General features: G+C 46.4%; 1 protein-coding gene across 8 annotated transcripts in view; it reads left to right on the top strand.

Moving 5' to 3' along the window:
- The window catches only part of ARHGEF2 (Rho/Rac guanine nucleotide exchange factor 2), a 1,257,231-nt gene that overhangs the window by 1,054,572 nt on the left and 180,810 nt on the right, over window positions 1-21,849 (top strand). For 6 of the 8 annotated variants that reach the window (XM_069652802.1, XM_069652804.1, XM_069652803.1 and 3 more), the window contains one exon: window positions 16,758-16,920. In XM_069652802.1, coding sequence (XP_069508903.1) covers window positions 16,758-16,920 — 163 coding nt within the window. Of the gene's footprint in view, window positions 1-16,404; window positions 16,565-16,757; window positions 16,921-21,849 lie in introns of those variants that run through there. The other 2 variants (XM_069652806.1, XM_069652809.1) reach the window with 2 other exon arrangements.

Raw genomic sequence — 21,849 nt, 5'->3', positions numbered from 1 at the left:
ATTGTTGCTTCCCTATCTGTTTATGAAGATATAATGTTCAGAATGCAGACAATACCAGTAGTTATTGACTGCACTGTAAACATTTTGATTGGCTGAGAGGAGGTCAAAAACAATCTCCTTGTACATATGTTGTAAGGACTGGTGCCCCTGTGACCATCAGATGTTTGGCTGTAACCCCTTGCTAACACATATTGTTCCCAATGGGAATCACTTGGATTATGTTTTCACAATGATTTAAAAAAATTACAAATGTATTATTTATGGCAATCTGCATTGATTCTGTATCTACTGATACTAAATATCACATAGAATTCTAATCTTTAATATCAAAAATAAGGTTTTTATTCAATAGTGCATTCATTTGTAGTTTTGAATTAGAATCAGTTGCCAACACAAAAACAGAAGACAGCAAAAAAAAACAATTGACTGGTCTTCTGACATACATGAATGAGACATATACACTAAAGAAAACTTTAAGAGACAATTCCAAAAATGACAAATATTGGAAAAGCATAATTGGTACATAGAATGGCAGGCGGTTCCGAGTTCTGCAAATTGCATTTGAGATGCCAAGCTAGAAATGTGAAATCTTTAGCTCATTGAGCATGTCCTATTAATATAATGGTGAAGGACTATGCGGACATCTAGACGATTATAGATGTGGTGTCCATAAATGTAGGTTGTTAGCTTGTAAGGTTGACGTAAAAAGTATGTTTCGATGGGCGCATAAATTAGCCGTCTTCATCAGGACCAATCAATGATGGGACCCTATGTGGAATCGGACAAGTAGAGCAAATAATAGATTAGAGATCTCCTAGCAACCTTATTATTAGAAGATTGCCTAAAGAAACTAGCATAATAGCTCATCATGTTCTTGTGCGACCTGAGTGACACAGTAAGATCGTTGTTTTGTCCTCCATATGTCCCCCCCCCTTGTCTTGTCGCGCCTAGAAACACTTGTGACTTGTGTACAGGCGCATTATACATGTCATGTCATAGGGTTCGTAGCGCTATATAAATGCCAAATTATTATCATAAGTGAATGGTTGGCGGGGGCACTGCTGTGAGTAGAGGTCAATATTCAACTGCGCTCAATGGGGATCCAAGACCAAGTTATTGAAGGTCACAAACTGCAATATTAAAATATACATGTATAAGTAACCTGACTTGAAATCAAATAATGAGATTACCTTAATGAGTCTGAGAATGGTGTACCGACGTCTTAAGCAGTAAGAAGACCAAGAAGGGGACCGGATGTAGCGTGGGACATCCTGTCTAGGACCTAAATGAGGAGACCCAGCAAAGATCGGGTCAATAGTTGGCAGAAAATACAAAATTAATTAAGAACACTAACCCAGTTTAGGGAGCACTCCCTTTAACATACTTATGCACTGAATGCTGAGGGAATCTAAATCCGTGGCGTGGAGGAACGTGCGACTGCTGTAACCCTTACCAACGTGCTGTGTTGCTTCCTGCAGCCAAGTTCGCAATCAAAATCCTAAATAAATGACATACAATAAAAAATGTCCTATTCCACATCTAGCTGCAGACCCCCCGAAACCAACTTTATACCTGTTATAAAGGCAAGACTATTTTACGAATAGCCACACTCCCTACCATACTCTTAAGTGCTCACGTAGACATCTAGTGTGCTATAAAACACATCTATGTACCCTGTAACCAGACCTTGTTGCAAAGTTACTGTTCAAATTGCAGCAAAATGCCTGCCATTAACAACGTTGTATTTTAATACTATGTTTCCTTGTTGATGTCTTATCACTTTCTCAACGTTATGCACACTTCTATTTATCAGTCAGCATGTTCACCAACCTTTGGGTGGTAATCTTGTGAATGAATGGCTGTCCTTTGTCACATGGTTGGCACATTGCTCCTTAGTTGCAACAGTCAAAATGTACTTCTAGGCACTTAACTTGTTGGAAAGGCCTGTAGTGGGACCACCATCAGAGAGGTTTTTGGCATATCCAATGTTCAGGAGGGGTGGAAACCCCCTGGGTAAGCAGAGAGAACAGGCCAGGGGAAACCATATGCCCAAAAACAGAAGAGTCCAAAGAATTTGACAAAGACTTTGTTTTATTTAACAAAATCCATATAAAACAGGGACAGCTGTGGACATCAAGATAATGTCCATGCTCTTAAATATCTCCAGGCTTGACAATGGTTTAAAAACGAGGATGGCTTCACAATTGATGTTTCACCTTAGAAACGCTATGAGGTGGGGGGATTGGTTAAGGGGATCAACTAGATATATGTTCTATAGACCAGACGGCAGGAGACGTTGAGTGAGACCGAGGGGGATTTATCCCGTGACCTTTCATGTTGCCATCTTGAATTGAAAAATGTTGTTATGGACGATAGCTAAAATTAGCCCTGATTTAAAAAAGACACTTGTGTGTCGAAACACGTGTTCTCTAAAAAGGGCAACCTATTAAATGCATATACTTCTCACTCAAAATACAATGTGGTGCAGTTTCTAAAGTGTGGAGCTTTCTGTCTACAATATGTTCTTTAGAGGTTAGTACATTAATTGGCTGCACTCTATCTGGTGGCTCTGCCTGAGATCACCTCCTAAACTGATATAGTTGAAAATATGTCATCATAATACAGTACTGTTGGCTGTTGCAACATTTATAGGACAGCATTATTGGTGGGTAGGGATTGTTTAGTAGGGTCTCTCAGCCATGGCAATTTGTAAGGTTACCAGCATATGAACAACAATAGGGGTCGGTGAGAACGGCACCATGGTGCTACTTTTCTCAATAAGGTTTCCATTTCTGATTCTCTAGACCACAAGCCAAGGCGTTTAGCTTTTGACTTTGCATTAGCTTGTATCTTTTTGTCCCGAGAACTAGATTGGAATGAATGCCTCAGCCTGTCCGTCCCTGAATCTGATAAATAGACCTTATTCTCCACTGTAGGTCACGTGTGTGGAGATCACATTTGGAATTATTCTGATCAGCATTTACTAGGATTTTACCCCTTATTAATGCGGGTGTCATTACCCTTCCTATCCTCTAGAGACTTGTTCAAGCTATTTTCCTCCCTATATTAAGCCTTAGTTAATGGGAATCTGACTTGCCAACATTATTTGTTTCTTTGCTTAATCTAAGAGAAATGTGTCTCGCCTGGGAACTGTTATTGTCTGTTCTCTTAGGTGCCGATCCAAACCTTCCCTGTGCACGATAACCTTGGCACAGGCTGGGTAATTGTCTGTACCGCTCCGGTCTGAATGTGCTGCTATCTCAGCGATCATGTCCCCCTGCAGCTTCGAGGATTCTCGATGTCTCCCATTCACTTGAACATGGCTTTACTGTCCATCTTGTTTAACATGACCACTCACTCTTGCTGTGTTTCTGTGTAAGGCAAGCTTTTTATGTATTCTTTTGGTCTTGCGTTTCAGCGTATATATGCAGCATATCTTTTCTAGCCTATTGAATGCAAGCATATTCTTCATGTCTTATTGCAATTTAACCTAGTGTTCGTGTAGCTTTGTGTCTAATGCATCTACATGTGTCAGACTCAGTGGTGATGTCACCTGCGTCTTTGGTTACAACATGTTCATGTCTTCCATAGTTTGTAAATGTATCTCTTCTTCGATTGATTCAGGATAAGGTTGGTAGGGTTGCCTCAGCCAGTAATGTCACTCGCATCTGCCATATGGCAGCAGAGAGGAGGTGCATCAGCGTGGTTGCCGCCTGTTGAGTCCAATCAGCGAATCACAGTTTCATCTCAATTTGACAAAAATAATGCACTGTGTGCTACAATACTAAGAAAGTTGCCTATGCATTGCCCTATGCGGAGTGCATTTTGTGTGGGTTTGCACTCATTACTGTAGGAAGTTTGGTTAGATGTACACCATCTACCAATCAGGAGTGCAGTCGCGAATTGGTCTGTCATTGTACATTTCAAGTCACATATTGAGGGTCTCTACTGCTAGTTTTTCGAATCCGCCATGAAGTTGTTGTCAGGGGACCTCAGTGAAAACTGCGCGACAGACCTCCCCACTGGCAGCGCACCACTGAGCAATTCACATGTATGCACATGTAATGTAACATTTATACAGGCCACGCCATAAACTCGATTGTCTTGGCACTTACAGTATATGTCATTATTACCAACTGCTGAAGGTTCTGCAGGTTTTAATCCTGATGTGGCCGAGTCAGTCGGCCACATCCGGATCAGAACCTACGACCTGCTTGCTTTCAAACACATGCCACAAATTTTTAAAGCACGTGCTTGTAATGCAAGTCATCAAAACCCTGGTTTTTAGGATTTCTCAGAAGGGCAAGCCAGAGCGCCCAACATGGGCCTACCTCTCCTGTTCATCAGTTACAAGCGTGCGAAAGGGCGTTAACCTGTGCCCCCCGCCGCTCTTCTCATTAAGGCACATATCCCATAACATAACTGTGAATGAATGTTGTTTCCTGGCCCATTTATTTTCTTCCCGCAGAAGTGAACCGTAAAGTAAATATTAGTTTTACATATGTATCCGTGACTGGTGTACAGTTATATTAGTAACATGTCTGCATTGGGTCTCCTCCCTTCCTCTCGTGTCTTCCACATCTCTAATTGTTTTGCTTTCTATCTCTTCCTATCCTTCACTCTGCTTCTTTCTTCTCCCCACCCTCATATCGCTCCTCTTCAGCTCAGTCCTTCTTTCCTTCTCTCATCAACACCCCCTGCATCAACCGCTCACCCTCCCTCCCCACCCCACCCCACCCCATTCCCAGAGTAGGGATCGAAATTAAGATTTGATCAGCAGGAGCTAAAAGAAGCTCCTGGTTATCCAGCATTACTACCCAGTGGCCAGGAGCTGATACTATGGAACAAGGAGCTAGTACATAGCGTTCCGCAAAATCTAACTTACACATGAGTTGCCAACATATCACTTTGTTGTTTATTTATGACCCCTTGTGTTTGAAATGTCTTATAGATGTGTCCTAATGTGTATTTATAGATTGTCACAAACGCTCAGAGTTAAATCCACGTAGGTGTGTTATTTCAGCATCAGTTTGCATGGGGAGCCAAAAGTAGCTTGTGGTAGCTGTTGGTGTCAAGCTTCTAGGCCACAAGCGGGAGCTAAATAGCTCCCCTCAATGCGGAACCCTGCCAGAGCCTTTCAATTCAGAAAATACATCAGAGGTACTTTGCCTTTCCTCTCCTTCCCTCAGAAGCTCACTGTCTCTCAAGCTCTGGTTCTCTCTAGGTTGGACTAGTGTAACAGCCTCTTTCTAAATCGACCTGCCTCTACTCTCCGCCCTCTGCAACTTATCCAGAACAGGACTGCAAGACTTGACCTCAAGCACTGGGATCGTATCTCTCCAGCTCTGAAATCTCTCCATTGGGTCACAGTGGATGCAAGGATTAAATTCAGAACCCTCTGCATTGTCACCAAGGCTTTCTGGGGTCTGGGTCCAAAATATCTTCAGCTATCCCTCCGCAAATACCTCCCCTCTCGAGCTTTTCGCTCCTCTACCTCTAACTCCCTTCGGGTTAATAGTTTTTCAAAGAAACAAGCTGGGGCTAGATCTCTTATCTTCGGCTGGGGCCTCCCTTTGGAACAGCCTCCCTGCCCCTCTGAAACTTGAGGAGAACCATCTCCGGTTCCGGAAGCCCCTGCAGACCTTCCTCTTTATTTCTGCCTTCTCTTCCCCTCTCCCCTACTGACCCGTTCTCTCTTGGCACTGTGCACCTGGCCACCCTCTTTCCCCTGGGTCCAGGTACCTGCTCACCCTGCCGCCCTCCTGCACTGCCTCCCCGCCACCCCTAGCACTGGATGGACTGTATCTGTACCCATACAGCCCCCCACCACATTTTCTTCTTTTCTGCACTTATCAGACTTACCCATTCTGTCGCCATGAACACAGCACTTGCCACTTGCTGGCTGCACTTTCACTGTTTATTGCCTCCATTCAATTTTTTTTATTTATTATTTATTTATCTACTCTCCTCTGCTCTGCACTTTACATTCTCCCCCTTCCGTGCACTTTTTCCCTTTACCCCTTCCCATGCACTTGTGCATTCTCAATGTCACGGACCTAGTAAGATCCTTGTTGTTTTGTGTTCTCCCTTGTTTCCCCCCCCTTGCCTAGTCGCGCTCTGTACGAGCGCGATACAAATAAAATACCATATCAGATCATTTGTTTCAAAATGTGCCCGTTCACTCTGGGATTCCTGAGGTACGAAAAAGCCTGCTTCAGATGTCAGAAGCGGTACTTTTATTGCCACTGTGCACACCTCAGCCATTCGAGCTAGAGGATATTGCAGTTAAGTTGTTGTGCAGCAGTGAGGCTTGCGGGCTACGGTACAGGTGTGTTGAATTCATCAGATACACAGAGGCTCCCTGAGACCACATTGGGGGCATTTGACTGCTTATGAAGGTGATCCACTGTGTGCAAGATGCCAACCCACGATCATTATCTAATGACGAGGACAGCTGTGCCCCTTCTAGCCCAAGCAAAGGATTTTTGCCCTGTGCAGACAGTGAGAAGGCCAGTGCGTCGTGACAGTGAGTGCTTCTCTCAATCGAATATGTGAAGTGGAGACTGCAGTAGATGAGGAAAGTCTGTTATACACGCTTCAAATCTCGGTCATTGGGTGAGTGAGGTCAGACTTTAGAAAGCAGGCTCCACACTGATCAATCTTAACGCAAACATTACACTAAAAAATAGACATTTTTGTGTCTAAACCCTTTAAATATTGCACAAGGCGTTTCACCTGTAACATTCAAATCCCTGCACGTGTCCCTAGTGTAGCCCTAGTGCTGAGCCGGTGCTCAGTGTATGCCCGCCTTTGCCCTTTAAGAATAGCTGCTGTCTACTTTGTACACTGAGGGCATTCATCCTCCTCTGTGTTAAAGCTGTGCGCTCTGAGGCCTATGGGCAAGTTGCGCGTAATAAATATTAACATAAATAAATGTTGCCAGTGTTCAATTTGCTTCAAGTATGTTGCTCGTGGCCACCATGAACGCCACTTGCAAGCAGACAGTCTTGCGATATTATAACCGCATGCATGTCCACATTTCCTTTTTAATCGGAACCTATGACTTCCTCAATTCCCTTCACCCCAATAAGCGTTCATTCCAGTGAGAAAGGCTAACTAACCAGAGGCCCAGTGCAGTGGCGTATTTAGGATTTCTGCTGCCCTAGGCCCAAATAAGTGCATGCCCCTGGCCTCCGCAACTTTACTCCGCCTCTGCCAGACTGCACCCTCTCCAGTTTCCACCCCTTCAACAAACTCTGTCTACTTTGTCCAAACTACACCCCTTTGTCCCCCATTTTGGCTCCATAACATTATAAGAACGTTGTTAAGGTTGCCTGGATTAGAAAGTGATGTCATCGTCTGTTATTTTAGTTAAACAAGTGTTTTGAGATCTCTGTTGCCAAAGATTTGGAGAAGGCAGTGTGTTCTACAGTCGACTACACTAGGGGTAATTGTTACGGCTAATGTCTACTTTCGGTCAGATCCAAAAACAATCTTTTAGAGGAAGCGATAAGAACATAAGCTCTCCGCCAAGTGGACACAAGTGAGAGAAGGTTGGAACGAGGAATTTTGATTTCAATGCAAATATCTGGTTTCTCTCATAAATTGCCTGCTGTGTCTCTATGAGAAGCACCTAGACTGGTCTGTAACATTAATGCAACATAACTACATTTCTACATCCGGTCTTGTCAAATGGTAAAGTTTACATATGAAATATAAGCTAGCGGTACAGGCGCATCCTAATAAATTGTTGAATAAAATGAACTTGACCCCCTTCTCATAGTTACAGCTCTGGTGTTAGCAGGGGGCAAAATGGAAATAAAACAAGTTACCTGAGCTAGCCGATGTACCTCCAATACCTTGGGCTGGAACACCTTATAAATATGGCAAAATCACAAGTGAAGATTGTAATCTCTATCTGGGCATAGGCACCTCAGTAAGGACAGTTGGAGATGGTTCTTGGAATCTTTGGCTGTGCATTCTCACGGTGGAGTAATGGATAAGGGCGACCCTGAACATTCATGTGTGGGAAGCAACAGCATTCCTTGCAGCTGCACAATGCAGGCACCTTTTTGTAACAAATGAAACGGTATATACTGTTTGCATCATTGCTGTCTGTGCAATTATTCAAATGACCCAAAACTCCAAGAGTAAAAGTGAGCACTGGATCGTTCGTTCCAGCACTATATTACCTCTGTGGCTGTGATTTAGGCTGTGGGTCTTGCCAGCTTGCTTTTATGGTAATTTAAAATGTTTGTTAACTCTGTAGAGTTGGATGGACTGTACAATACATAGGAGCATTTTGAGATTTGTGTGTATAGATATAGATGTCCTGCTGTCGTTTGAAGTACTATTTCACAGTAAACATCCTACCTTGTATTTAAAATATAATTAATGTAAAGCTTACTTATAAACATCACAATTCTGCATTGTGTAGTATACTTTGCAGTTCATACTCCTGGTAGTACTGAGCGTGCAGCAGAATGTCATCAAAGACACCTGATAAACCCAGCAGGTGCTGCTTTGCACCTTTTGGGCGGTCACAGACCTCTGAAATATGGGGCAGGGGAGGGAAATGAGTGCTTGCTTCTGATCATCATTTTAGTGCCACCTGTAGGAACTCTGTGCTTGAGGGGGGTGCTTATGGGCGGCACACCAACTGTGAATTTGTCCTTCACTACGTCGTATGCCACTAAGAGCCTGTCCCAGACTAAACGCCTTTATGCTAGCAGCTTCTAAGACAGTGCATAGAAAATAGCAGCACTATTTGTCATGGCGGAGCTGCGTTGGGCGATTCTGCACTGTGTTTATTCAGCATCAGGCCCTTTGCAGCCTGGGTGACCGCATATCACTGTCCTGCCCCTTTCTCTCCGATTATATGTTGGATGCCTTTACATGGGAGCAGGCTAGTGTGGCCTAATCTTGGAAGGATTGGGGCCGCCCAAATTATTTAAATAGAGAGGTTGGTGTTCATGGGTATAAGCTTTGAATTTCTGGAGGCATAGGCTGTGAGTAACGTGTGTCTATAAGACAGCAGACTAGGTATGTGTAACTTTGGGAAATCAGTCGATAACGCAATATTCCTCTAGCCCAGGTGATTCTTTCCTGGCCTTGAGATTTCAGTTCTGTGAACCGCGGATACAGTACTTGGTGCCAACCTGTTGGGGGACTACCTGCCCTCTGTGCCTTTTTGGTGGAGAGGGTTCCTCCTAGTGTCTGGGCACAGCCAAGACCTGTGTGTGTCTCCTGCTATTTCCACTGACTCTGCCCCACAGTACACGTTGGCTAGGTTACGGTGGTCGCTCTCCTTGTGGAGGTGCGCGGTAAGTAGTAAGGTGGGCTGTTCTGGGATAGCTCTACCCCTGAATAGGCTGCTCTGTGTTTTGGTCCTGAGGAGGGAGGTGTCTCTCTTACTGCCCCTGTGCATCCCTCCTCTAAGCCAGTCCAGCCACCCTTTTTGGAAGGCTCCTTTGCTTGTTGCTCCGTGGAGGTGGACATGTCTGGTATTGGTCACTTGGTGTTTTCAGTAGGCTGATAGTTTTTTGATGACGGTTTGCGGTGCTTTGTGCTAGGCCTATTGCACAGGGTGTCCTAGCTATCTAAAGGTATCAGGCTTTACTTTCTGTGGGCGCTGTGGTTTCGTCCAACTCTCTGGTGCTCCCCCTCCCCACACACCGCATCTTCCTCTGCCCCCGGGACTGATATAGTCACACTCTGCATGAGGCCCGCTGTGTATGTGGTAGGAGTCAGGTGCTGCATTAACCTTGCTGGAAAAACTGTATTGCGTTTGTATTTCCAACACTGTGATGGTTGGACAGTGACACTGCAGCATTTCACTCTGGTTCTCTGAATTGGGGTGTAGCGGGGTGTGTCCTAAAGATCCCTCTTTGTACAGATGCAACCCAGTGACTTCTGCTCACCGGGCTATTACTCCATTCTCGGCCAGGCGCGAGTCCTTTCTAGTACTGAGTCCCAGCCATGCTCTTGACACCATTCCCAAAGCCTCAGTTATTCTCTTAGCGTTGTCCTCATTGCGCTGGAATCAAATTTTCCAGAGTCGCCCATCAAACTGGTCTCTCAGAGAGTTGGGTTTTTGTCAAATCACCTGCCACATTTGATATTGACCGACGTGTCAGGTTTGATTCTTACACCCAAATCCACTTTCGGTTCCATTGCTGCCCTCTTCACCAACTCCGCTGGAGTGGAAGATGCTTGCTCCTACTCGGCTCACCCGGCTTTACCCTGATCACCATCCTTCCGGAAGCTTCCTTTTCAAAGCTGTTAAAGCGCATTTTGCTGACTGCTGTTTCTCTGGCCACTTGCTGTTTGGCTTTTGCTGCGGCATGCAAGAGCCATCCTCAACTTGCAGACAACTACTTTGTTGGTGATTTTCCCACTAGTAGTACAGCTGCAACTGCCGACTTTTCCCTGGACATTTGTTGGCCTGGTTGAGTTCTTAAGAGTCTGCTGCCTGCCTCCCAGAATCTCTCACCTTCTACTGATGCACTAACGGTGCCCTAGAGTAACAGTTATGCAAATTTGTTTTCTGGAAGGGCGCCTAGACTCTCTCACCTCCCATCGCTCGGACTCTGTGAAGAAGCTCTTGGAATGGCTGGTCTTTTCTATGTGAATCCAGAAGGATCTTCTATCTCTGTAAAATATGAAGGCTCGTCCATGCTCCCGAATTCAGACAAGATCAATCACTTATCAGAGAATAAGTTGAAGGCACATTTCCTGAGCCATGAGAAAATCTGACTCCATTTTCTGTAAAATTGACCGTTGCCCCAAAAACCAACTGCAACCCTGAGATGTACTACTCCCGGTTACATGAAAGAGGAGGATTGTAACGGGCTAGCACTCCTGGCGGTTGGGCCGGCTTTGAGGAAAGCTGTCTTCCCCATCACCCTTTTTATCTCTGTGAATTCAATAAGCCCCAAAGGATTGTTAGGCAAACCAGGCAACCATGTTCGGACCTGAAACCGAATGGTGCCTCCTAACATGAGTGGTTACGAGATTTGGCCGAAATGCACCAAAAGATCCAAAAGGTGATCATGGCCACTGCATGGGATCTGCACCACCTCAGCCAGATGCCAGTATTGGTCAAGTGAGAAGCATGAGGTTGCCCTTGCTCCAGAGTACATGTCTTTGGCATACAAATTCTTTAGACCCAATGGCAAAAGCAGAGACCTTTGTTGTTTCATTGCCATCCCCTTGTGGGATGATTCCAGGCTACAGGAATAAACCTGTCCTTACACGGGCCCTAGACCCTCTTGGTGTTTTGTAGCTGGAAAAAGTCGCCCGAGTCCCGCAACTAAGAGCATATGTGCACAAAAGCAGTTGTCCTCCCTATACTGTGTAGCAGCCATGTTTGAGGATCACTTGGAGTATTGGGGACACACGAGTTAAGGCGTGTAAAAATACCCCCCCACACCCCTCTCAGAGAAGAAAGTGGGCTGCAGCACTATGGAGCTGAGAGTACGAGTCACTACAGTGAGTAACATGGACTGCGTTGTTCATCGCTCTCAGACTGTTAGTCAGCCCGTCTGGTCTACTGTCTTCCCACACAGACTGTCGAGGCTTGAAGTTGAAGAGAATTTGTAACCTTTCCTGAGGAACAGGGAGGTTTTTGTTGGTATGGGGGGCGAGTGGGGGCCAGGAGTTGCCTGTCCTGGTTGGTGAAATCCATTCTGAACTAACAAGGATTGCACCTCTTAAGTTCTTGAAGAGAGATTTGGAAAAACAGAATTTCCGTTGGCTTGCTGCATACTGCTCTGGTGGTCTGCATAGGGAGGGAAAGCCTGCTACAGATTGCCCGCTGGCTTCCTCTTGCAGGAAGCTCCCACATGCGATGCTCCACAGACGCTTTGGTGGCGCGGTTGCATTCTGGTGCAGAAGACCATGCATTTTGATGCTGCATTGACTGAAGCGGTACTATTGGTTTCTGTTGGAGAAACTATCGGGAGATGATTGTGCACTGGCGGACGTTCCCGCTGAAAGTGAGCACTTAATTTGCACTATTGGTTTACGACACAGAAAGCACTCAAGGGTGATCAGGCGCATTGCTTGTGATCGCACAATTGATTCTAGAGCTGAACGGTGACATTATTTAATCAGATATTGACTAACCATATTTGAGAAATTTTGGAGGCCGGCAATTGTGTTCTTTAATCGCAATGGCAAGGAATCAGACCGACTATGTTGAGTAACTTGCCATTGAATCTAAAAGCTTTTAGGCCATCGCTCTTAACGAGGATTGTAAACAAGGCCGTGTTTTGGGGCCAGGGCTCCCGGAGCCACCGTAGGGAGGATGCCCTGCAATAGAGGGCAGCCTGACTGGTCCATGACGCAGCCGGCCCTGCCCGGCTACAATAATGCACGCACTGCCTTGATTGGTGGTGTAGTAACTGCCGAGCGGGAAACCGTTAGACCGCTTTATTAACACGGTCACTCACACATGACCATACACATGTGACTCAGCACGCACCTCGTGGAGTCGGAAGAGCAAAATCCTTGCGTTCAACGGCCTACTTAATATCTACCCTCCTTGTACAAATCCCTGACAGATGTGTCGGCGATCAGCAGCCAGAGGGTCACCGCTTCCTCCAAACGCCGCTGGCATCCAGTGGAATTTTCCCAAAGGGTTCTGGGAGGGCCTTCTCACAGCTGTAGTTGAGGACAGGTATCGGGCAAGCTCCTGCTTCTTCTCCTTCCCTGTTCGCTGGTAATGACACTGTTATTGTGGGGAGCTAGGGGCGGGATTGTGGGCATGACTGCCAGCCCGTATCTGTGGCCCGCTCTATTATGCTTGGACGAGAAACTTCTCCAATACCACGGGCAAGCAGCGCTGGCCTGTGCTACAGGGAACTCTGGAGATTGCCCTGTAGGCCTCTGCACCCTGGGCCACCTTTGTGTGGTTATCTATTTTATTTTCAAATGTTCTCATAGGAAACAGGCCAAGCTCGCTCAAAATCTGTAATAGGGGGCCACCTGAAAAACTATTTCCAGGTCCTCTTTTGGGTACTAGTCCACCCCTGTCGGCAAGCCGTGCCCCTGGCGGGTAGCTGCGCTCCAAACCCTAAGCCCTACTCGACCTTCTTCCCACAGTAATAGTGCAATTATTCCCGGCCGCTGGGAATACGCTGGGGCTTGGGATCCGTACTTGACGTGCAGGCTGGTCGGTCGCATGTAAGAGAAGCAGGCTTAACATGTGAGCTAGTCGCCCCGACTCCTAGCCGCTCCGACTCCTCGCTGTATTGGTTTTTGAAAAGGACACTGCCCCGAGGTTGGGGGTAGGCCCCTCGGCTTCACGGAGTATCGTCTGACACTACCTTCACTGAGTACCTATCTGGGAATGTCCTGTTCTTCAGCTAACATTCCCCTTCGAGGTGAGTGTAGGAGAGCCTCTCGTTTATTGACATCTGAATAAACATTCCAACTGTGCAAGGAAAGGCCAGAGGAGTTCCAAGTGTATAGGGCAAAGGTCCAACAATACGTGTGGTGACTAATACGTGCTTAGTTTGTGCAGCAGCTCCGGAAGTGACATCAGAGGAAGTAAATCTCTGCAAGGTAATACCAGAACCTTCTAACAAGTGGGCGTGTACCTTGCCCATTGGGTTAAATTCACTTGATTGGCAGTAGAACAAGTTTTCTCGTCTGCATCACAGCAGCAATCTGTCATCAAAGTGCCTGCTGAGATGGACATGAGCCATAAAAAGTGAATAAACCTAGCAATGTTGACCAACTCCTGCTGCCTCTTCTCATCCAACTTCACAACTTATTCTTTGACGCTGATTTTTTATTTTTATTTAATGCAAATCCTTCAAGTGGTATTCTGCGGCGCCTGACTGAGTGTCAATCTGAGTGCCTGCAATGTAATGTTCCTTCTATACATGTAAGCCTACAAGTACCAGAATGCAGAGGGATATGAATGTACACGAAGTCTGGGTGAACAGCTGAATCCTGGGACAGCTTGAGATCTCTGTGGCTCTCGTGCTCTTTTAAAGGCTAAAGGGCGCCCTCCAGCACAGCCTGTGCCATAACCTCCGCTTTTGGGCATTCTTTGCCACCAGTTTGCTGTTATGAGTAAAACGATTAAATCTGCAGTTTCACAGAAGGAATACGTGTTTTCCGCTTATCAAACTAGCAGTCCTCCTGAAACTGCAATCGACCACTTTGAACCACTTTTTTACATTTTTTTTTTCTTTTACAATTGAGGAACGTTTCAGCTGCTAACTGGCGGTCTCCAAAGGTTTGGTTTTGAGATGTAGTTATGCCCATTATACATGCGGCTCAAAACTAACACTTGCATCCCAACACGAGACCCTGATGAGGGGCTGCACTGCACTAGTTCACACTATCCTGTGCGCTGTCCCTCTCCCTCAGTTGGCCTGTGGGTTGATTCTGCCCCCCCTCTCTAAAATAGTAGGGGGACACTGTGCACTTACTCAAATGTACCCTCGAGTTGTGTGTGCCCTGCAGAGGGAAGAGTGGGCGATTCTCGGGCAATATAACATCACACAATAAAACACTGTGGCTGCTGGGGTGACATCACAGAAGTGAATATTTAGGCAACATGGCCCGGGGAGCGGGGCATTACCGGTTGGTTAATGCCCCCCAGGGCCATAGTTAGAAGCCCGAGTGAAGCGAGGGCTTTAAGAGAGTCCCAGGGGCATTACCTGACCAGCAATGCCCCCCCTCCGAGGGTCCTAATGCCATTAGTACTCGGGCACGTTGTACCGAGGTACTAATAGTAATTTTTCTCGAGTTGAGAAACAGTGCTACGACCGTTTCTCGACCCGAGGAACAAAAATTCCAAAAAACGGCCACAAGCCATCAGGGTGAAGCGACTATGTGTAGTCCCTTCTCCCTTTCCATGGAGGCCACTCTGGGGTGCAGGGGCGAGAAGCAGAGGCTTCACAGCCTTGTTGGCGAGGTAAGGCCCGGGCGAGGGCCAATGAGCTTGCTTGTAACAAGCTCATTGACCCTCGCCGGGTACTAATTATTATAACTGCACAGGAAAGATGGTGCGGAGGGGGCATCTCAGGCAATATATCACATCACACAAGGGAACACTGTGGCTGTTGGGGTAACATCACAGAAGTGAATATTTATAATAACTGCACAGATATATGGATTTTCAATCTATTTGGTCATAAAAGGTATCTAGAAAAATGTCCATCACATTATATAAGCCTGCAACTGTTCAGAAAACGCATGAATTTATGTCCAACCAATGAAGAGGACTGATTTCAACAAATCGAAATACTTGTCGTTATTGTAGGGAGCAAACACAGGTAGAGACCTTGTAGTGTGTCAGGCATTAAAACCAATACGAGAAAGATATTTTAACAAATTGTTTCAGATTCACTGTTTTCTATCTAAAGATGAAATATGGTCTTTATTATTTAATAGCTCAAGAACAACAGTACACATTGCACTGGTCCAATATGTGAATGCTATTTTACTTAGAGAGGTAAATTGAGATTAGATATTTTTTAAGAGTACATATTGTTATATCAGTGTTATGATTATGTGATATTGTAGTTATTGTTTGTGACACATGTAGTGTGTATTAATATCTAAGAATCATAGCCTTTTTATTAATTTAATTTTAATATTGTGTAAATAATTATTTTGTAAGGATTGCAATTCTCTACGTAAATTGTTTGTTAATTAATTGATCATTTGAAAGCCAAACAATAAAAAAAAATAACTGCACGGTTACTTACGCCAATCATTCTAACTGCGCAGGAGAGTGGGAGGGGCATTCTGACATCACACAAAGAAACACTTTGACTGCTCAGGTGACATCACAGAATTAAACAATATACCTTGTATACCGGTTATTTCGGGTAATCATTGGAACGGTATTGTACAACATCACATCCCAATGAATGTCCGTTGGCACTCCAATTTGGGGGTGCACGCTTTAGCAAGTCATGGGACAGGTGGTATGGCCGCTCCCAGAAAACATGAGCCCTAGGAGTTGGCCTGCCTCGTGCCGCCCGCTTGCACTGCTTCCGGCGCCAATCGGGAAGAATCCCTCGCCCCCTTCAGCGCGATTTGACCAGGGCCCTCCGCCGGGGTTTGGGGTAGAGTGGACGGCGCCCTTTCCTACTTAATAAGAGCAGCAACGCTGCGCGTGTGGGTCGGGCGGTGTGTGTGTGTGAGCCGCGCAGAGCAGTCGCGGCAGGGGCGCCCACTCCACCGCCCGCCGACGTGGGCGCCTCTCCCTGCGCCAGCATTGCAGCACACGGCGCTTCCCCACTTATCTGCAGAGATGCCTTCGCCAGCGCAAATATCGGAGCCTGACAGATGGTTGTCATGGTTTTAACTAAGGGAGTAGAGGGGAGTTAATATCGCTGGATATTATTTTTAACCTGTTACTAGTCCTGCTGCCTTCTGCGGGGTAGGGGAGTCTGCGGCAGGGGAAGGCAGGGCAGGGTGCACTAGGAAGCAGGCCGCTGCTTTGCAAGGAGAGCCTTTCATGAAATAATGAGCTAACGTGCGTGGAAACATGAGCTGGAAGATGAGGCGACCGAACGAGCGGTTGCTGGTGGTGCAGGTGTGTAGCGCTTGGGTGTTGGGGATTGGCTAAATAATTCAGTGCCGGGGCGGACTTGCCAGCTGCCCCTGAGTGGGTTCGGTAGTCTGGGCGTGCCGTGGGTGGGGGCGTAAAGGACAGGGCATGCGTTCTTCTATAGGTGTTGTGAATGTTTCTGGCTCTGTCTCATGGTTGCTTTCTCTTACGCCAACAGAATAAAGAGAAGGAGAGAATGAAGGAGCGGGAGAAGGACGCCAAGGAGAAGGACACCCGCTACACCAATGGGCACCTCTTCACCACCATCACCGTGTCGGGCATGACCATGTGCTTCGTCTGCAACAAGAGCATAACTGCCAAGGAGGCGCTCATCTGCCCGAGTAAGTGCCCAGTGGTTGTGTCTTGGCTTGCTGCTACGCTTACCTGCCTGTATAGTGCTTCCTGGGTGGGTTGGCCATCAACAAGAGCCTAACTGCCATGGAGGCACCTGCCCGAGTAAGTGCCCTGCGCCTGCACCCTGCCTTGCCTCTTAACAGTTTGGATAGTGTTACCTGTGGTGGGTTGGCCATCTTGGGATGGAGCGCGTTCGCAGCTCAGCGTGGCTATGGAAGGGGTGCCGGCACTCAGTGGGTAGCTCTTACGGTTATGATGGCTGCTCCTCTGCACCACGCGGGGTTCATGGGCTGACGGACACTCTTCGGCATATGCAGTGGTGCATACAGGGGTTCAAGGCTAAACACACCCAGTTTGAGAGCCAGGGTGGAGGCGGCGAGCTGAGGTCCGAGGGCTAGCGGGCCCTATACCGAGAGTGTGCATATGCCAAAGCTAGTGGGAACGGGGAAGGTGTTTTTTTGGTTTCCCGCATCAGAATATCCAGCAACACCAAAGAAATCCCACAGGCATTTTAGTAGTTGCATACCATGTTGCGCACTGGAAGGTTACCAGCGTGCTGTGCACTGTCCATCTACCTGACCTGCTAGTTTCCTCCACCTGGGAGGATAAAGTGCTGAAACAATATTGCTGGGATGCGAACCTGCAGTTCAGTGTTCATGCCGGAGCGCTAAATGATATTTCAGCCCCCTTATCCACCCCAGGGGGAAATATCTGCAAGAGTCTGTGCGATGTCTGTAGTGGTGTAATGTATGTGTCCCATTGTGATGTCTGAAAAAGGCTCAAATAGGTGCAGAAAGCGCGCTAGGGCTGCAACATTGTGTTCAATCTACTAGTGGGAAAACATCGGTGCAGAGGTGTGGTAAGTCTACAGGACTTCAGTGTGGTGGCAAGGGTGTGATGGCTGCAAGATCGCGATGAAACTGCGGCCGTGGGGTCTGCCCGATATGTCTGGGGTGATCTGTTCTATCTGCATGCAGGGGAGGGGGGGGGGGTCATATGCCCGCACGAGTGAATATGTGTATATGCATGGAGTATGCCTGCAAACGTGCAGTGTGGCTGCAAGGGCGAGGCACGGCGTAAGAGCGTGGCTGGGCCGCACCGTGTGCAATGGTTACAAGAGTACATTCTCCCTATTCAGACTGATGTGTGCTTAAGATTTTGAAGTAACTAAGTTAATGCTATCGTTCTGCAGGTGTGCTGCGCCCACAACAGTGCAGTTTGGTTGGTCCCATATTCGCGGGCTGCCTGTCAGAGTTCTTTATGGTTTGAACAATGGGACAGGCGCCTGCTGCCTGCAAGGTTGTATCTGGATCAGTGTGTGGTTTGCCTGTAAGAATGTCCTATGCCTGCTTGAGTGGGCCTGTCTGCAGGCATCTGTGCAGGGGTGCAGTGTTATGGTGTGGGTCACTGCAGACTCTGCAGAGCAATGGCCTCAGCGAGCCGTGGCACCCCAGTTCTGCCCAGGGCCTTTGCATGTCTACACGGTGGGCTGACCGAGTGCCAAGCGCTGACCGTGCAGGGGGAAATCAAAACAAGGTGAAGGTTTAAAGCCAGTAGCCGGTTGGGTGGCGGCAGAGCCCACCTCCTTGTATGCCGTCTTGTTTGCAGGGTGTTTGCCTTGCTAATGCAAGTGTGAGATAAGATGAGTGAAGGGATGACGGTGGGCTAATCACGCTTGAGTGATTAGCCCGACTTCATCCCTTCACCCACCCTATTACCCCCCCCCATCAACTGCCACTTGTATGACTGGCCATCCCTGACTCTTAGTTCCTCCCCCACCCGATAGGAAAATAACAAAGCTCCCAGTAAGAGAGCTATAGGCCAGGGCCACAGGGTCCCTCTAGGCCAGAGGTCTGCAACCTCTGGCTTGCCCAATATTTTGGACTACGGCTCCCATGATCCCACGCCGTAGACTATGCTGGCTCAAGCTGATGGGAGTTGTAGTCCAAAACGGGCAATACTTGGTACAGGGCATGTTTGTGAAAATGCCAGTTTTAGAAATGGGCACTACCTACTCTACTGAGAAAGTATGAAAAACCCACAGTTGCCCGTAATTTTGTTCTAACGTTCGATACATTATAGTTGTGCCTTGGCTGGGGAGAGCGCCAGGGTCCCATCAGTACATTTTGAAGGAGTGCCTTGTTATTTTGCATTATTCGAGCGCTGGCTATCCACTGGTGGCTGGTATGTCTAGACGCAGGAACGCAGTGGCAGTGCAGTGTGACCAAGGAAGTATAGTGAGGACATACAAAGGTAACTGTAATTGTTTATTTGTAAAGCCTTGTACACAAGTGAAGTGCCTCAAAGTGGTACATTTGCTCATGGAGGAGCCAACATGTCTGCACCCCTTGATCTAATGTATTCTTGTTCGCATTCATTCATTCATGCAAGAGGCGTATGATGGGGGTACGCGAGCATGTACCTGGGTACACGAGGCCACACCTGAAATGGTATGGGAATGCATGCGTATGGGAGGCCTCCCCTGGCATGCAATGGCTTGACACGGGGGAGGTGTGCGTCTTCTGGGCATGCTCTAGCTGGGCACGTGAGGTTGCGCCTGGTGTGCTTAATTGTTGGCTGCATAAATCAGCGTTGCACCTGCCATAAAGTGCAAGTGCCTGGGTTTATGAGGCTGTATTGGGCATAGGATGCTCTACCTGGCAGGGGTTGGCTCTATCCTGGCATCTGGTTCTGTACATTTGCATAAGAGGCCATATCTAGACAATACCTGGACCCCAGAGACCGTACCAGTCCCTTCAATGGCTGGATCTGGCAGGATGTTGGCAGTACCTGGGCATGAGGGGCATTTGATAGCTGTACCTGGCATATGATGGCATTACCTTTTTGTATGGTCCTGTACAGTGTGCATGTGAGGCTGTGCATCAACGCATGTGGTTTCTTGTTCAATTCGTTTTTATTTTCCACAACAGCAAATGATAACAAAATATGGCATTAATCTTTAAATCACGCACCTAGTCAAAGTCAAAACATATTAATCAGTTCATCATAAACTACCACTAAATACCCTATATGAGAGAAAGAATAGAGGTGCAAGAAGGGGAGAGAAGAAGAAGAAAAGGAAGAAGGGAAAAAGAAAGAAAACATCAAAGCCAGAGACAGAAAATCACAAATGTTATAATCGTGCAGCAGATACAAGAACATCACAAAAACATTGTATACAACTATAAGTAATTATACATAACAGTAATATACAAAACCTGGGATACATCATTCCCGAACGAAAGTCCAAACTCAACCATAGACATCAAGAAAATAGCGCCAAATGTCCCAACATTTTTCAATTTCATCCTTGTTCTTGTAAATGGCTTTTTCATACGTTGAGACAGTAAGAAGCTCCTCCACCCAATCATCAATATTAAAGGCATGACTTGATTTCCAAGACCTCAATATTATTTTTTTAGCAACCATGAATGTGCACAAGAACCAAACTTTCCTGCCAAAGTCAATTTCATCCAGCAAAGAAATATCAGCTAAAATGAATAAAGCGGCATTCATGGGAATTGCAATGTTTAAGACTAAACTCAATCGTTCAGAGCTTTTCCCAGAACTGCATTGTTTTGGGGAAAGACCAAATCAAATGACCAAGGGAACCTCTGGAGCATTTACATTTCCAACAGAGATCGGTGTTCAACAGCTGCCTCCTAAACAACCTCTTCGGAGTCCAATAGGCCCTACATAGCAATTTTGTTTCAGAAGCTCTGAGGCCCCAATCCAAACTCACCAGACAAGTGTTTCCACAGCACTTCCGCCAACATCTCAAGCCAACATCTTCTCCTAATTCCTCTGCCCAAATCGTTAGCAGCCTTGGATATCCTTTTCGAATAGCTTTTATGAATCCGTATATGGTGGAAGCAGGGTGTGCAGCACTCGAGCATATCTCTATAGCTGCGCAGGCAGTACTTTGAATATTCAGTTGTGGCACCTCAACACAAGCTGAAATTATAATCTTCAATTTCCTATATTCAGCAAATGAACAGTCTGTCATGTCATACATCCGTGCAAGTTGAGTGTACGGCATCCAATTGCCACCTTAAAACAAATCTTTAAAATATTTTATACCGGCCACAAACCATTCTGTCCAAAAGAGGGTCTTACCCTGGTATTTCAATGCTGGGTTATTCCAAATCGAGGCATCTGGGTGTAAGTAGGGATCAGTACCCATACGGCTCTAGAGTTCACACCAGGAGTCTTGCAAAAACTAAGTGAGTGCACTGGCATCTTTTAGAAGTTAGCAGGGCTTTAGGGTCTAGCTGGGAAACCGCACCACACTCCCAAGACAACAGATCGGACTGTTCAGACTGATCATTGATAGAGTCAACAAGCTTGCACTTGATAACTGTGCCTGGCATATGATGGCATTACCTTTTTGTATGGTCCTGTACAGTGTGCATGTGAGGCTGCGCATTAACGCATGTGGTTTCATCTGGACATACAGTGGCTGTATTGGCATATAATGACAGTACCCGGGCATCTGAGGCAGCACTTGGCACATTTGAGCAGTACCTGGGCATGTGATGCATATGGGGCTGTAGTTGGGCGTGTTTGTAATTAGTTCTTTATTTTAACAAGGTTATTTAAAAAATAAAGCTGAGATCGAGCATAGGCAGGCGTTGTAAAATATGATGAATTCCAAAACATTTATGCTGAGCAAGAAAAGTACGTTTTGTAACATGCATTGATTAGTGTGTTTATGGTTAAACAATTACCTTTGTACACAATGAAAAGTGTATAGAAATGCATACATATAACCTCAATATACTTAAAAGAAGAAGACGCACATGATATCGCACCATTTCATAGATTACAGAAATTCTAATCCAATTAGCGTGTAGCATCGTTAAAACCCTTGACTGCCATTCCTAAGTGATCGGCCTCCTCCGTGGTCGGGAGTTCCC

The sequence above is a fragment of the Ambystoma mexicanum genome, chromosome 1p (assembly GCF_040938575.1).
Source record: "Ambystoma mexicanum isolate Mex_15411 chromosome 1p, UKY_AmexF1_1, whole genome shotgun sequence".
In the NCBI taxonomy this organism is placed as follows: Eukaryota; Metazoa; Chordata; class Amphibia; order Caudata; family Ambystomatidae; genus Ambystoma; species Ambystoma mexicanum.
Note: the sequence above shows the minus strand (reverse complement) of the source record. Positions and strands in the feature narration are given on the sequence as shown.